The sequence below is a fragment of the Telopea speciosissima genome, chromosome 2 (assembly GCF_018873765.1).
Source record: "Telopea speciosissima isolate NSW1024214 ecotype Mountain lineage chromosome 2, Tspe_v1, whole genome shotgun sequence".
NCBI classification, from domain to species: domain Eukaryota; kingdom Viridiplantae; phylum Streptophyta; class Magnoliopsida; order Proteales; family Proteaceae; genus Telopea; species Telopea speciosissima.
Window position 1 is genome coordinate 2,752,736 of NC_057917.1, and position 17,646 is coordinate 2,770,381.

General features: G+C 40.7%; 2 protein-coding genes across 3 annotated transcripts in view; both read left to right on the forward strand.

Moving 5' to 3' along the window:
• The window catches only part of LOC122652394 (ATP-dependent DNA helicase 2 subunit KU80), a 53,777-nt gene extending 45,335 nt beyond the window's left edge, over window positions 1-8,442 (forward strand). For both annotated transcript variants that reach the window (XM_043846116.1, XM_043846117.1), the window contains exons 9-12: window positions 5,820-5,987; window positions 6,083-6,412; window positions 7,933-8,063; window positions 8,210-8,442. In XM_043846116.1, coding sequence (XP_043702051.1) covers window positions 5,820-5,987; window positions 6,083-6,412; window positions 7,933-8,063; window positions 8,210-8,270 — 690 coding nt within the window. In that variant the 3' untranslated portion in view covers window positions 8,271-8,442. The remainder of the gene's footprint in view (window positions 1-5,819; window positions 5,988-6,082; window positions 6,413-7,932; window positions 8,064-8,209) is intronic.
• A 4,967-nt stretch (window positions 8,443-13,409) lies between these two features.
• On the forward strand, window positions 13,410-16,343 carry LOC122650149 (heat shock cognate 70 kDa protein). The gene is made up of 2 exons (XM_043843465.1): window positions 13,410-13,685; window positions 14,590-16,343. Exons 1-2 carry the CDS (start codon window positions 13,472-13,474, stop codon window positions 16,320-16,322), a joined length of 1,947 nt encoding a protein of 648 aa, XP_043699400.1. The 5' UTR covers window positions 13,410-13,471; the 3' UTR covers window positions 16,323-16,343.
• The last annotated feature ends 1,303 nt before the right edge of the window (window positions 16,344-17,646 follow it).

Below are 17,646 nucleotides of genomic sequence, written 5' to 3' on the forward strand. Positions count from 1 at the left end.
TAGAATAGAAATGAACACAACAATTAAGGTTAACAGTGAGATTATAAATGGAAAATAAATTAGCATAGAGGTTAGGGACATGGAGAACTGATGACAAAGAGATGGTAGGAGAGAAAGAAACAGAACCTTTACCAGAAATAGCAGACAAGGACCCATCAACAACTCAAACCTTGTCTTTACCCGAACAAGGGAGATAGGTACGAAACATGTCCGAGGAGCTAGTCATGTGATTGGAAGCCCCAGAATCAAGGAGCAAGGAAAGACTAGAACGAGAGGAAACATGAAATATACTTGATTGGGCCAGATGAGAAGTAGGCGTAGTGGAAGATGCTATGGTAGAGGGTGTCGTACCTACCCGAGTCATCATGTGCTGAAGCGCAACCATCTGTTCCGAAGAAAATGGAGAGTGTGTAGCAGAGGATGAATTATCAGTCGTCTCAAAGATATGAGCCTGAGGCCGAGAGGATCTCTGTTTCCCACCACGCCCTCCTTTAGGGCGACCATGAAGCTTCCAGTAGTTTTCTTTGGTGTGGCGAGGACTCCTGCAATAATCGTACTTACCGGGTCTCGTGCAAGAGGACAAGGTATAGTGCTAGAACCAGAATGGTCCAAGGTCTGGGGAACCTGTTGTGGAGTAACAAGAGCTGATCGAGTGGGGGGAACAGAAGGCATCATAACAAAGCACTGATGTTCCTCATGCTGAACCATATTATAGGCCTGGAGCATTGTAGGGAATGTATCTTTGCCAAGAACTTGAACGTGGATCTGATCGTACTCTGGATTCAAGCCAGTAAGGAAGTCACTTTCCATCTCATGCTCAGTTTTGAATGTAGCAGCATCAGCAGTGCAAGCCATGAGAACAGGGTGATTAAAGTCCAATTGCTGCCACAAAGCATTAAGGGCAGAATAGTATGCAGAGAGAGACAAGTCCTTCTGGTTTGTGACTTGTTTCACGGACCTGATGACAGATCTCATAACTCTGAGCATATGTTTGTTGAACAACATCCCATAATTCTTTACAGATTTCAGAAGGACAAAGCTGAGACTGATAGACGGGTGAGTCGGACGGGTCCATAGAATTCTACAGGATTGACATAATAAGTACGTCATTGGCAACCAAGTATTCTTTGCAGTCACCTCGATTGGTATCGTAGTGTCACCAGTAAGGTACCCCAAAAAATGATTGCCTCGAATAGTAAGAATACAAGCTTGTGACCAGACAAGGTAATTAGTCCCATTCATAGTTGTCAAGGCGGTAAGGCGACCCAAGACGGTGGAGGGGTGTCTAAGCGCTTAGGCGACCACGGCACCCCCAAGTGTTATTTTTTATTTCCCCCTTTTCTAACATTATTTGGTATGCTACAATATTTTAATATGCTACAATATATACCTTATATCATCAAATATCAACATTATCCCTCCTCAAGTCATCAAAAATCAACATTAAACCACCTCAAGTCATCAAAAATCAACATTACGCCACATCAAGTCATAAAAAATCAACATTAAGTCACATCAAGTTATCAAAAATCAATATTAAGCCACATCAAGTCATCAAAAAATAGCATAGAACTAGAAGACAGCATAACTGAAGAAGCAAGCTATTGGAAGTTTGAAACAATCAAATATACATTTGGTTTATACTGTTTTTAGAAAATATGATCTTATCTATAAGTAATTAGATTGCTCTGGATTTAGAGAAATGTTCTCGTTCTCTAAGAAATTTGACTAGTCAAATGATTTTATTTTTACATGAGACTTTAGTATTAGGTAGAGCACAAAACCAGCCTTCCAACAAATCCAAAATTACTTAAATTTGATTTATATTGAAGAAGTTATGTTCCAGTCAAACCTTATTTGGTATATACAAATGCTGTCAAAATCTCTCTGAATGAAAATATTTTTTAGATATCAAAACAAATGAATATTTTACCGCACTTTTGGTTTTTAGCAATATTTTACCATAGTAAGATTTATAGAATTTTTAGATTTGAGAAAAACCCTAGAAATTAGAAAGTTGAAAACTTCACCTACCGTTGAAAATCCAGTTTTTGTTCTTGAACTGGGGGGTTAACTTTTTTATTTTTTTGAAATTTGATTTTTTAACTATTTTTATTGGATTCAAATAGGGGGTATTTGGGTAGACTGAAAGAGCTCTTACTCCGTGTATATGTCCCACTCCATCTTGGGGGTCATAAAAACATATGGACCGATCGGAGATGAGGTAATGAAATTCCATCCCTGGGAAGAACTCCAAGCTGTAACAGATCAGTCTACCGCTGGCGCCCCTGACCCTGAAATCCACTTATTTATGAATAATATCTTAAGTAAATGAAATACATTTGGTATTTCATTTACTTAAATGATATTTAGCATAAATAAGTGCCAGAACTAGGTATGATACTTATAAAATCAGTGCAAGGTGCCTTGCAATAAGGCAATACTGCCGCAAGCCTGCAATAGTCGCCTAGGCAACGCCTTGACAACTATGGTCCCATTCAACCTGGTGGGTCTTAGCTGGAGAGATGGGTGGTGGTGAGGAGTTCCAAGATGACTCAAATCACCACCCCCAAGCCCTCTCAAGGAAGTTCCAGTACTTTCTGTGACTCCGTCATACAGTCGAGAAACAAAGCACAACAAAAGAATGGGAGGTGATAAATATCTCATTGGTAGAGCATTACACAATTACCTACCAAAAAATCAAGAAGTAGCCTGAGATGATATTGATAGGGCCAAGGGGCCATGAGGAAGGCTAGCAGGGGCTAACGAGGGGCCATAGTGGGGCCAAACAGGGATGACAGGGGCTAGCGGGGGGCTAGGCGGAAGCGGCAAAACCCCTGGCGATGCTAGTAAGAGCAGTAGGGGCCTTGGCGGGGCTAGGTGAAGGCGGCAAAAGCCTTGGCTGAATCTGGCGATGGCAGCAGGAGCCTTGACAGGGCCAAACAGAGGTCAGTAAGGCACGGCAAGGGTCAGGCGGGGCGCGGGGGCCTAGGCAGAAGGCGTGGGACCATGCGTGGTCGTCATTGTGCAGGCAGACAGTGGTGGTCAGCGGCAGTTAGCGTGACGCAACATTCTTCAAAACATGTTCAATCGACCATGCTTGACTGAGTAGTGGAGGCTTGATTTGAACCTTCTAGCGGGAAGAACTAAAAAAATACCCCAAGTATTGGGCTCTGCTACCAAATTGAGAAGGGAAGATTCAAGGAATGATAAAATGATTTGGCTTGTCTAGAATGACAAAGGCCATTGTTTATTAGAGAGGATGACAAATACAAATAAGGTATGTTAGGTAAGGCTGAGTTACAGGCCTTATCCTAACATACTGATATAATGAACCTAGATATAAGTCTAGTCAACTCTTTATCCTTAACACCTTTTGAATGGCATGTCCTCAACTCCTGATCACACGACAGTTCCAAAGCACCTTTCTTTGACATCCAACTTGCTTTAACTGAGACTAATCTTGTGGCCTCCGTCCTCATCATATTCATTATGTAATTTTTTCAATCTAAAAAAATTCTAAAGTAATTCCCCTAGAAAATTGAAATTTGTCTAATATTTTAGCATTTAGGTATGATATTTTTCCAGCTAGTCCTAAACTCATTGATGTAGATCACAGGTCCATGTGTAGCCGTAGGAACAAGGCCCCAAAACCAGCTCGGTATCATTGTGGGATTCAACTGCTGTGGGAGACAGCCCTGGTTTGCTGATGTGGTGGGTTTTTGTTGGTTCGATTGAACATCTCATAAGGCAGCCCAGTCCAGATTGCATGGAGATTAAAGGGAAGATTTTGTTGATTTCTTTTGGGCCCCATGTCCAGCTGGATGAGATCAGTTGGAAGACAAATGGGCAACTGCAATGTGGGTTAATTGGAAGACAAATGGGAAACTGCAATTTGGGTTTATCTTGATTTTTTTTTAATTCAGTTATTTCCTATTTTCATGCAATAGCTAATAGGCTAGTTTCCAATTAGGTATAGGAGTTTTATTTTGATTTGGATTTGTAATGGGAAGGTTCTAGCTCAATCAATTAGGTTGTAATTGATGCTATAAATAAAGTATTAGGCTGAACACAGAAAACGACATGGATTTTGAGAAATTGTCCTTGTGCTTATGCTCTGCGAGTGAGTGTGGTGAAATGCCATGGGTGAGAGACCTGAGACGTGAGAAGCCGGGATGAGAGGCCCAAGGGAGAGAGTGAGAGACTCAATCCCATTCTTCTTCTATCTTATCAGTCCTAGCATGATCTGGTTCTGCAAGAGAAGTGCTGATTCCTCCCATATTCTTCATCTATTTATCGTAAATTCTAGGGACTGAATCGATTCCTCTGGGTGACCTTACTCAGTTCCAAAGCTTGCTGTGTTTGTGAGTTACAGAATCGATTTCAGAATCTGGTTCTCCCTCCATCAGAGACTACTCAGTATCTAACAGTGCTTGAACCACTCAAGGGTTTGTTGGACTTCAGAGAAGAGTTGGCTAGTAATTTACCCTTGGAGTTTTAGATCAATAGAAGCCTTCATGAGTGAGATCATCTACTGCAAGAAATCTGGTTTTTCCGCCACTGTTTTCCCTTTTGAATTGCTGGTTTGTCAAGAGGTAGGAGACGATCTGTCCCCCTCACCCCTTTTATTGGTAGTTCCCTTCTTTAGGTTTTAATTAATACCTAATATCTCCACTTTCCCATATTACCCTCTCCTTTTATCTTATTCCCTCATAACCCATACTTAAACTTTGCCTCCAAATTTACCCTTTTCCCTTATACGTGACTAACTCTTTTGTTCCCTTTTATTGTGATTTAGACTTTTAATAAATTATGAGACTGCCATTTCTTTAATTGATTGAGTTCTATTATTCGGAGTGGGTCCCTGGATCTGCATTACTGGTAGCCACAAATGATTGTTCAGTAGAGTTGATTCATTTAATTTTTCTCCAGTTTTGTCCATTAGCCAAAGCACAAAGATCTACAGCTGTTATATGACTCCAGAGACAAACAACACCTGAAATACAAACTGTAATTTTGTCATTTTAGTAATTTCACACATTGGCATTTTTTCTACTTTGGCCCATGCATCATGGTGCTCTTGCTCATAGACTGAAAAGGCTGGCTATACCCAGCAATCAGGGATATCGTTGATTTGCTTCAACAAATGAAAGCAGCAGAAAAGAACCTTTGCTTTATCCAATTTTAGCAAGTGCTTTTGCCCATGGGAATGATTGTAACTATTCCTTGGTGACCAGCTATTTTTCCTGTGGATTAGCTTATCCCTTCAATCAGTTGTGCATCTTTCCACAACTTACTAAACTGCCCATGCTTCTGTTGCTAATTAATAACTTAGACCCTAAAGTATACTCAAAATCCTATGGTGTCTCAGAGATATTCTTTGATCATTTGCAAGTTTGTCATAGGCAGTTCACAGTTTTTCCAAAAGTTACTGTTATTCCAGATGTTTGTCATCAAAGTATCAGTTCATGCTTCATGTAAAGAGTTTGATTTACTTGGCTTAGGTGAATATACAGAACATCCTGAAAGTACTCATAGATTATGTGAAAGTGAAATATCTTCAGAGTTGTCTAAAGTACAACAGGATACTGTACATACTTACAGACCAGACCCTTTGTGCTCCATACTTTTTTTTTTTTGGGTGAATTTGTGCTCCATACTTGTGTCTCAATTTGTTCTTGTTTTATATAGCTTATCCAGAAAGCAAAACGTACATGGATCCAAGGGGAGGGGAAAGAAAAAGGAAAGGCTTCATAGTGATTCTTTATCTATCCTGGTTTTGTGATCCTAAATTATCTGGTTGTTTTATATTGTTACAGCGCTTCTATCGATTCCTTGAATTAAAATCAAAGCAGCCAGGTGCAGCAGTTCCTCCACTTGACAACACTCTTAAAAAAATAACTGAACCTGATTCAGAACTTCTTTCTCAAAACAAGTCTGCTGTAGATGAATTTTGTAAGCAGTTTGAGCTTAAGGAAAATCCGAAGGTTATTCCTCAGCAATGAACTTCTATCGAATGTGTTGACATTGAACAGCGTAACCTTCTTGTATTTTTGTTTGAATCTATAATTCCATATTGCAGATAAAGAAGTCATCTAAACGATTGTGGAGAGAAAAAACATCAAGATCAAATGAGGAAAAGAATGTGGGAGATACTGGTACTGATGCTCAAAGTGGCAATTCGAGTAGGAGTGAATCCTCAATAAAGGTTGAGAGGATTGGAGATTTGACTCCTGTCCAAGATTTTGAAGCCATGATGTCTCGTAGAGATAGCACAGAGTGGGTCATTAAGGCAATTAGTAACATGAAAGGTTTTATTTTTAACTTGCTGGAGAACTCCTATGAACAGGACAACTTTGAAAAGGCATTGGAATGTTTAACATCTCTTCGAAAAGCTTGCATCCTTGAGCAGGTGTGCTATAATTTTCTGTCATTCTGTCTTTTTCTTTTTATGATTCTTATTACTTTTTTACTCCAAGCATTTACCATGTGTGATTTTGCTAACCTGGGATCATTTTGATATCTATGGCTCCCAATCTCCACTTGGCAGTACTGCACACAAACACAAACCAAAAGATTATCCACTCGGCAGTCCTGCATACACATAAACACATGCACCAAAAGATTTTCTACTTGGTAGTACTGCACCAACACAAACACACCAAAAGATAAATAAATAGGAGAGAGAGAGAGAGCTTTTTTTTTTTCATTCAAAACTTTATCAAGTGACAGTGCATTTCATTCGAAGCTTAGGAACACAATTTGTGTAAATTTTATCTTCTGGAAACAGCCCCTGCATCCAAATTAGAAAATTTTGGTGGGAGAGAAATTGAGTACTGTCTAAGACATGAATTTACTGTATTATTAAATCAGTTTGAATTTATGCTAGGAAGATTGACAAGTAAAGCCTTTTTTTTTTTGGGATAGATAATATCAATTTAGCAAGAACAAAGGGAAAAAAGCAAGGGGGGAGGGAATATACAAGAGACACTGCCACTAGGGCCACAAGCTACATCTCATTGAAAATGATTCATGAGATGAGCAGACTTACAAAAGGAGCCAGCCCCAATCTGAACCAACCAAAAACTCCAATACAGAAAACCGAAAACATCGATCAAACCCGTCCTCAGTTACAACACTTGCATTTTCCAACTCCTGATCAGAAATAAATTCCGGGGATATTCCTTACCCACTAGGGAGGAAGCCATAAGCCATACATCTTTCTTGGATATCATATTTGAATCTTCACAGTACTCGCAACGAAGAAAAATGTTCACTAGTCTTTGTTGACGTCAGAAGAAGCATATGCTAAGGTAACCAAAATCATATTGTTGAATCCTACTAAAGAAAGGTGCCTTGAGTTGATATATATAGATTCATAGATGTCTAATGGAATGGTAACTAGTATAAGACAACTATGAGAGAGACATTGATTTCCAATCATAGTAACTTTACACCATGGATCAGTGTTGAGATCTTATCTCTTGCCATTAGTTACGGATAGGTTGACTGGGCATCTAGAGGAGGTACCATGGCGGTTAATGAATGCCCCATTCACAGTCCATAAAGGTCATTCACCATCCTGAAATATCAGTGGAGTCCATAAAGCTTTCATTTAGGAGATGATCAAATGGGCCCTTAGTTAAGATATTTATATTGCTACCCAAAGCGCCCCCCCCCCCCCCCAAAAAAAAAAATGTAATAATAATAATGAAATTGTTGTATGAGGATTGTAACACTTCATCTAAAATTTTTGTTTTGATGCTTTTCTAGGAATTGGTATAACTAAGATTTTTCATTTTGCTTCGTAATATGGTCGAATCCTTTTCTAATTTTGTTGGCCCCATAGCAATATCCATATTGTAAAAGCATAAAACCGACTGGATCAAATTTCCAAGATGAGGCTCTTACTTTTTGTGGTTTTATGTGTAGGAACCGGAACAATTCAACAACTTTCTTCACGAACTTTATATGTTCTGCCAGAAGGAAGATCTAAGCAGCTTCTGCGAGTTACTTGCATCGAAACAGATCAAGTTGATTACCAAGGCGGAAGCCATAGACAGGTTTGTCTTCTCTGTTTCATCTTGTCCTCCATATTACTTGGAACCACCTGGAAGCTTACACTACTTTCTATATCACTTTCTTTCTGTACATCACTTATTCATATTTTGTGTTCTGTCTCTTTCCTTGTGTCTACTTCCTTGGGCAGTAATGTGACAGAAGATGAGGCCAAAAATTTCCTTGTTAAAAGGGAGCACGTTCTTGAATAAGGGGATGCATTGAAGTAAATGGCTTGGATTATTGTGTCAAGCATTGGAAGCAATTCATTTTAAGAAAATTGTCTCTTGGTCTTGCTGGGATGTACAGATGTGAACTGCAATTAGTATCTATTTCTTCTTGTGACTGAGGGTGTCTGCAAGTGGGCATGAATTGTGTAGCAAAGGTTCCCACGTGGTAGAAACCTAGATCAAAGGCTGACCAGAAACTAACCTTTTACATGCATGTGTGGAAGCTTAAGTTAGAAGTCCAACACAACAGTATTATCCTGACTAAACTATCAATATTTTTCCACATCGATGGGTTGATCCAATTTTTAATGCTTGTTTGCTGAACATATTTAAGTGCTCATTTCCTGAATCCTGTGTTCGTGTTGGCATCTCAAAATGCTGGCTTCTCTATTTTTATGGGAAAATCTATCTGTTTTGGTGATCGTGATGCACTTTTGGGCCATTATGCCGATCATTGCCTGCTCCATTCTTGGGGAGGTTATGTATGAAGTCTTTCTCTGATTGTGTTATTGTTAACTATTGAGATGTATATATCACACCATCTGGTGTTGTCTCAGTATATCTTACCAAAACTCCCTGGTGGAAGCAAGCTCCACGGATATCTGTTGTCGTGGGATCCGTGGTGGGGGTCGTCCTCGTGAGAAACTTAATTGTCAGTTTGTCCTTTAGCCACCAGGGCCAACCGATTTAAGACTATAGCTTGGTTTGGGGATTGAAGATCACGAAATTAATCAGTCAGGTCTTGGTCTAACCTGACTAGAGTGGTGGGCTGAGTGGCTGACTGATGTAGTCTGCATGCACACAACTGACCAAAAGCCACCCGATTCCGATCAGATCAATTAAGACCAATTAATCTTATCTTCGATCAAGTATGGCTGGCTTAACTAGTCTCGCAATTGTCTTTCAGACTTTGTAGCCGGATTGGTTTTGGGCGGGCTTGGTTGGCCCAATAAGCAATGGACTAACTAGAGACCAATGAAACCCAACCAATGCATCCAATATCTAGAACTTTTTTTTTTTTTTTTTTTTTAAATTTTATTATACCATATCTAAAACTTGTTGGGGGGGTTGTTTCTACGATAGCAGGCAACATTGTGGGAAGCCATTCTCACTCCAAACCAACTGATGGCTTTTTTGGCCATGAGGAAGTGTTTGATGGGGGCCATGCTCTAAGGTTGCAGGTTCCACAGGTTGCCGGAAGGATGCACCAACCTCAGGTGACCGGAGAGCTTGTAGGTCCTCAGATGGTAGTTATAAGGATGAAGAAATGAAGAAGTCCCTCTATTCTTTCGTTTCAAAACTCACTCAACGGTACTCTTAAGTTGGGTTGGGTTATTTAGCGGCAAAGGGTAAGATAGATATTTCAGTTTCAGATTTAACACCGTTAGACTGAAAGGGATGGTGTTAATTTTTTTAAACAAGAGGGGAGGTTCTTAATATTTTGATAAACTAAGGGGAGATTAGCTTAATTTACCCCAAAAAAAGGGGGGAATCAGCCATATCGGATTGGTCGGAATCACACTCAATTAAAACTTTGATTGGAGAGAAACTCATTATGATAATGGCGAAGACAAAGGTGGCAGGAAGGAAGAGGGAGACATAGTTGGTGAATTGGAGTCGGGTGGCGTAGTGTTCGGAGCTAAGGTTGGAGCATAGTTAGTATTGTTAGTAAGTTCATGTATTAATTGTCTTATCCGACCGTATGAATCAATAATCCGACTTCTATCGTATTCTATGAGGTAGTATAATTTTATACACGACTCTAAAGAAACACAGTATTAGTTGTTGTATTAATCGCATATTAATACATATTTCTGAGTTTTAATTAAGCAAAATAAATAACTAAAACCTAAAACCTAAAAGCCCAAAAGCCGATGAGAAACCCCCAAACCTGACACCCGAAGACTCTTGTTCATGTTTCGTTTTTTAAAACCATTTGAAAAACTTATTGAATAAATTATAAAAACCTAATAAAACTATTTAAACCGAAACCATTTTAGTAGCTGATTCAGGTTTTGTTTTTTAAAACCGTTTAGTTGAACGGTTTTGTTTTGATTTCTACCCCTAAGCATGCTCAACCAAACCTAATCGAATCGTTTAACACCCTTAAGATTTACCGTCAAGGTTTTAAGAATTAAGAATTGGATTAGTGAATCGGCCAAATCAGTCGTAACTGATCCTGATTCCAACCGATCCGATAAGATTCACACCCAAAAACTAAGGTTGCAAGTTTGGCCCTGTCGACCCGAACTTGCCCTGAGCCCGAATAGGGACTGGGTTGAGAAAGCTGGCCTTGAGGGCAGCTCAGGGCTGGAAATTTCTACCCTGAGTCAAGGTCGGGTCAGGCCAAGGTTTAGGCCTTGGGTTGAGCTCAGTCTGGCCCAGCCCGACCCTGTTTTAAGTTATACTAGAAAATATGGGAAAAATATCTCTACTTGGTGGTGTTTTCTATCCCCTCTCACAAGGCACCATGAGATGACGTCTCTGTCCCCTGGGTAGATATCCAGGCGTACTCCCCTATTGGCCCAGACGCTTGTGTAAAGACCATACGACCAAGTAGAGATCTCTTGCCCATAAAATAGGGCACCGTGCTCACCTATCTCCTCATTCTTCTCATCGTACTTTTAAGTGGTTATGAAGGCATGAGAGATTAGAATTTAGTTGCAAAAAAATTCAGTTTGCTCCTTGATTTTTACTAGGATAAACTCGTATTTTTGCTCCCGTACTTTTACAGGGCAAACGTATTAAAACACGTACCGTATCATTGCCGTACCCGTTTTATTACGCTGGATTTTTGCAAACGAATTTTGCTGTATGGGCCGATTAATTGTTGTACATATCCGTTCCCGTATTATTGTTGTACCCAAACTTACTATGGGTTGGAGACGTGAACTACACACTTTATCGAGAATGAGATTTTCCTCCGTTCCAAAACAAGGCCCATTCTTGACTCCATTCTAGGAATCTAGAATGGGAATTGATGGACAAAGGACCAAGCATGACGAGAACGAGCCTGTGAGGTCGCGAGTCTAGGGCAGGGATCGCGTCTAGCCTAGCGCGAGCTAGAGGGCTCCCACGGTTCGAGGGAAGGACCAAGCTGTGAGCAACGTATGGAGCTGGGCGCCAGGTTGCACCCCAACCCGCACCGCTAGGGAACAGCGCGCTCGCCTATAAATTATGGCAGCCTGGACACAACCAGGTACGGGAGGAACGACCTCCATACCTTGCTTAAACAACACAAGGCTTACCATGGCCCGAGATTTTCGCCCACGTCGCGCCTAATCAGGCCCGTGGGAAGTTATGGATAAACACTATCCCCCATATCACTCCGAAATGGTCTCGCTCCACTCCGGGATTCCAGCTTACCTATTCAGGCACGATTCTACCTCTCAACCACCTTAAGTAAGGGAGGTAACACACATCCAAACTATCTAAATTCTCTTTGAATTGACTGCTGCTCAGAGATCTAACTTAAGCATCGGAGTGAGATCATCGGCACGCCCGATCCTCTCTGCTAATTCTTGTCTTGCAGGCAGAACTCGCTCCAGTAGGATTTCTGACGCAACAGGAATGTATATCAAATGATGTGTTTTTACATTCCAGAATGTATTCAACCCAAATGCAACTTAAGAATCCATTTGAAGCCCATTCATAGGCATCTGGCGTATGAGCCCGTTTGGAGCCCAATTATAAGCACCACGCATGAACCAATTTATAGCCCGTTTCTAGGCAATATTGTGTGGGAGGCCGTTTGTGAAATTATTTAGCCCGAATATGGCTTGATATTTTATCAGACTAAATTATATAGCATGTCTATGCCTGGTCTATGTAGGCCCGATTATGTAATTAGGCAGGTGGTCAAGGTGCAAAGCCTTGAATTGGATGACCCTATCAAGCCCAACGGAAACCAACAGGACCGATCGGTTGATACCCCTAGGTATAATTGACCTAGACCAAGACCTATTGTCGCGTCGAGAAATCTCCTCAAAATATCCTCTTGTCTAGTCACCTACACAGGGAAGTAGGGAGGACACTAGAGAGCCGGTTTGCACCCGCAGGAGACTCTTTGATCCCTAAGTCAAATCTCTCTTAAGTAACAATCAAGAATTATTTCGTCCCTTTTATATGTGATCATACCTGAGTATATATAGGGCTTTAGGCTAATAGAGGCGGTGAAAGAGAGAGTCCCAATATATTAAGTTGTCTATGGTAAGGGAATCACCAGTAGAGCTCCTTTAGGAGTGTGATCCCTGATATGCTAGGATCCCTAATTTGCATGGATCTGGGAATGCTATTTTGGTAGTCTCCTTAAAGAGGTAGGTTAGTGTGAGGAGTGAATATTCTGGCTCGACGTGGCGGATTGTGCCGTTTTTAGTAGATTCCTTATTGGGATAGAATATGGAGGTGATCCAATGATCCTCGTTTACCATGGGATGAGGCCCTCCACTTACGTGGCGTGATCTAATTAGATAGTTTTATTTGGGTATAACACCTACCAAATATTTGCAAAAAAAATCAATCCTGACGTGCAATTGAACCAGGGAATAAACAATGAAATGGTTCAATTCATTTTTTGGGGGATTGGGCTAGAGAGTGGGCCTTGGTGCAATGATAAAGATTGTTCCATTGGGATCAAATGGTCAAAGATTCAAGTCTAAAAACAGCCTCTCTTTGAAAACAGGGATAAGACTGCGATCATTATGATTGATACCCTTAAAGTTACAACTTACAAGCCATGTTGGTCCGGGGGAGCCTGGTCGGATCAAAGCAGGTTAATTATGAAGCCCGGCCAATCTTATGTCGGTGAGGTGCTATTGAGTATTAACCCAAATCCAATGAGTCCAAAATTTCAAAATCCCACTAAAAAAGAAAGAAAAAAACAAAAACCAGACGTTTCTCGAACACAACCTCTAACCAAATCCCTCTCGCGTCCTGAGTCTCCGGATGTATTGCACTTTCCCATCCAACGGTCAGGAAGAACCGAAAAGAATGTTCTCGAAACTATGCTTATGAAGCTATATATGAATGTTTCCATCTTCTCCCGCCCATTCCCATTGGAACCCTAGCTCTTCCTCGTGAGTTTTTGTTTTTTTAAAGCATTCTTTTGCATTCTCTTTATAATCTCAATTTGCTTCAGTTTTTTTTTCATCTTTGTGGTGAACTTTCTCGTCTCAACAAGAACAATGGCTGGAAAAGGTGAGGGTCCGGCTATCGGCATCGACCTCGGCACAACTTACTCTTGTGTTGGAGTGTGGCAACATGATCGTGTTGAGATTATAGCCAACGATCAGGGAAACCGAACTACGCCTTCTTATGTTGCTTTCACTGACACTGAACGTTTGATCGGAGATGCGGCCAAGAACCAGGTTGCAATGAACCCAATCAACACCGTCTTCGGTGAGTTATTTAGTGTTTCTGATTTTGAATCTCCTACTTTTTCTTTTCTTTTCTTTTTTTTCCTTTTTGTTTTTTTGGGGGGGAAATCGTTCCCTTGAGTGATATGGTAGAGAAAATCATGGTTACACAGTTCAATATTTGTTCGGTATTCTTTGCGTTTTCAAAAGAGGGTCTCTCTCTCTCTCTCTCTCTTCCCCTCCCCTCCCCTCCTCGGGGGAGGGTTATTTGTTACGTGACATGTCCGGTCGAAGTTGGCATTTTTTGTACACATATGCAACATCTCATGGATTGGAGAGGGAACATAAATCTCGCAGCCATGGAATGGAATTAGGACAAACCGTTCGAGCATGTAATCGACCGTGCCTTCCGGAATTAGGGGGTTAACCAAAGCATCTCTTTGTTTATACGCTTATATATGCTGGATGGATGGATTGATTCGGTGATTTAAATGTTTTTTAGGCTTATTTTATGATAGATTTGTTTTGACCTACTTAGAATAGATAGGTATGAATTAGATGATTTGTTTTTTTTTTTTTTTTGTTTTAATAAATTTACTATGCTGTTGCTACTAGTCTTTCCTCACTTGTTCGTTAAAATCTCTTGACGATACATACATGTCACATCTATGCAACCAAACGATGCTGAGTTTCTTGCTCTTGTTACCTCTGAATCACCTTCTCTGACAAAAAATATTAAAGTAGTTAGTTTATTTTGTCCGCCCTAGTTTTTGGTTGACGCGTGAAGTGGTCCTAATTTCTGGATCTTAATTATACAGAGTGGGTATTTGAACCCTCTTTTTTATTATTATTATTATTATTCAAATTCCATTCTGATATTCTGTTTCATATGTTTTTTTTTTTGGAAGATTTGTTTATCCTGACTGCGGATGCCTCTTCTTGTCCAGATGCGAAGCGTTTGATTGGTAGAAGATACAGTGATTCCTCGGTTCAGAGTGATATCAAATTATGGCCTTTTAAGGTTATTGCTGGTCCTGGTGACAAGCCCATGATCGTAGTCACTTACAAGGGTGAGGAGAAACAGTTCGCTGCGGAAGAGATTTCATCCATGGTTTTGATCAAAATGCGTGAGATTGCTGAGGCCTACCTCGGTTCTACAATCAAGAATGCCGTTGTTACCGTTCCTGCCTACTTCAACGATTCCCAGCGTCAGGCTACCAAGGATGCTGGAGTCATTGCTGGTCTTAATGTCATGCGTATTATTAACGAACCTACTGCCGCTGCTATTGCCTATGGTCTTGACAAGAAGTCTACCAGTGTGGGTGAGAAGAATGTGCTTATCTTTGACCTCGGCGGTGGCACTTTCGATGTCTCCTTACTCACCATTGAAGAGGGTATCTTCGAGGTGAAGGCTACTGCTGGAGACACCCATCTTGGAGGAGAGGACTTTGACAATAGAATGGTGAACCATTTCGTTCAGGAGTTCAAGAGGAAGCACAAGAAGGATATTAGTGGCAACCCCAGGGCTCTAAGGAGGCTGAGGACATCATGTGAGAGGGCAAAGAGGACTCTCTCATCCACTGCTCAGACTACCATTGAGATTGATTCCTTGTTTGAGGGTGTTGACTTCTACTCTACCATTACCCGTGCTAGGTTCGAAGAGCTAAACATGGATCTCTTCAGGAAATGCATGGAGCCCGTGGAGAAGTGCCTTAGGGATGCCAAAATGGACAAAAGCAGTGTTGATGATGTGGTGCTCGTCGGTGGGTCGACCAGGATTCCTAAGGTGCAGCAATTGTTGCAGGACTTCTTCAATGGGAAGGAACTTTGTAAGAGCATTAACCCTGACGAGGCCGTTGCATACGGAGCTGCTGTCCAGGCTGCAATTTTGAGTGGTGAGGGAAACGAAAAGGTACAGGAGCTTCTGCTCTTGGACGTGACCCCTCTCTCCCTTGGTTTGGAAACTGCTGGCGGTGTCATGACTGTTTTGATTCCAAGAAATACTACAATCCCCACCAAGAAGGAACAGGTGTTCTCCACCTACTCGGACAACCAGCCTGGTGTGTTGATTCAGGTGTACGAGGGTGAGAGAGCCAGAACCAGGGACAACAACCTGCTTGGAAAGTTTGAACTATCTGGCATCCCACCGGCCCCCAGAGGCGTACCCCAGATCACAGTGTGTTTCGATATCGATGCAAACGGTATTCTTAATGTCTCTGCCGAAGACAAAACCAGTGGACAGAAGAACAAGATTACAATAACCAATGACAAAGGTAGGTTATCCAAGGAAGAGATAGAAAAGATGGTTCAAGAGGCAGAGAAGTACAAATCCGAGGACGAGGAGCACAAGAAGAAGGTCGAGTCAAAGAATGCGTTGGAGAACTATGCATACAACATGAGGAACACTCTGAAAGATGAGAAAATCGGAGCCAAGCTATCCCCCGCCGACAAGAAGAAGATTGAAGATGCTATTGAGCAGGCCATCCAATGGCTGGACAGTAACCAGCTAGCCGAGGCTGATGAATTTGAGGACAAGATGAAGGAGTTGGAAAGCATCTGCAACCCCATTATTGCCAAAATGTACGGCGCTGGTGCTGAAACGGGTGGTGCCATGGATGATGATGATGGTCCTTCAGTCGGTGGAACCGGTGCTGGCCCGAAGATTGAAGAGGTCGATTAAGAGAATTTTCTTTCTTGATGGTAGGGACTTATAAGTGAGTAGTGACTTAGGGAGGGTGGGAGAGAGTCTCGTTTTATATGCCCTTTTGTTTCGTTTGTTTCCAATATTTAGGCTTTTTTTTTATGTTTTAGTTTTACAATACTCGGGTCGTGAGTCCTTTCTGTTGAAATGTTTTATTATGATTAGCCTGTAATGGCACTGCGCTGAAGAACTATACTACATAAATATTTTGGTCTATTTTTACTTTTTAATCCTCAAATTGAATTCTTCGGAATCATGAATTAAAACACAAAGTGATGATAAAAGGGAGCAGCTGATGAACTCCTTCACTGCATCCGTTTTCTGAGTTTGAACACCTCAGCATTACTTGCAGGCTGCAGTGAGGCAGTACGTAGTAATAAAATTATTTGGTAGTGGCTAATCAAATTCGTCAAACAACTGAGCCATCGATACTTGGTCTCTGTAACTTAATCTTTGCCCAACGATAAAGGGTCTGTCGTCGGTTGTTTGATTGACTTCTTTGAAAACTGCATTGAGAGTAGTTTCTTTTCTTGCCTTCCATACATAGCCTAATGTTTCTGGTTTTAGACTTTTCTGGTTCTTGGAAGTTTTACTACCCTTCGATACCATCAGCTGAGTCTTTTTAAATGTCATGGCATTTTTGCAATTTCATTAGTCATTCCTTACTGTTAGAAAGAAAATGTTTTGTTGAGTGGAGGGGTTGAGCCTTTTTTTTTTTTTTTTTTCAATATAATTTTGAGTTTTACATTACACCACATTAACATGGTTGACAATGTAACATTGCTTGGTTTATTGATTTACCCTAGGGCTCCCAAGTTCTCCTGTGTGCATTCCCCACACGTGTGGGTGAACTGACTTTTAGTTCCCTTGTTTTTAAGACTTTGCAAAATGTCTGTCAAGGAATGTTAATGGTTTCACCAAATAAAAAAGAAAAGAAATGTGAATACTATTACAAAATCCTTTTTGCAATTAATTCAACAAACTGTCAATTGCTTCCGAAAGATTCATTCTTTGAGTTGTAGTAGGATTTATTTTACTGGCATTCAATACAATAATTTGGAAATCAACTTTCAGTTTAATTTTCTGGATGTCTTCCATAGAAGAAGAAAAGACAGATATAACGGAAGGTATTTTCATTCTTAAATCAACCATGTTCAAGTATGCTTCCTATCATATACAATAAAAATAGGGATTCAAGTAATAACAGAAGGAAGACAAAATTAAGTTTTGAACAAGTTAAACTTTTCAAAAAAACATTCTGTTAAAAACTGGATCCCAAGAATAATTGTACTTAGTTTGGTTG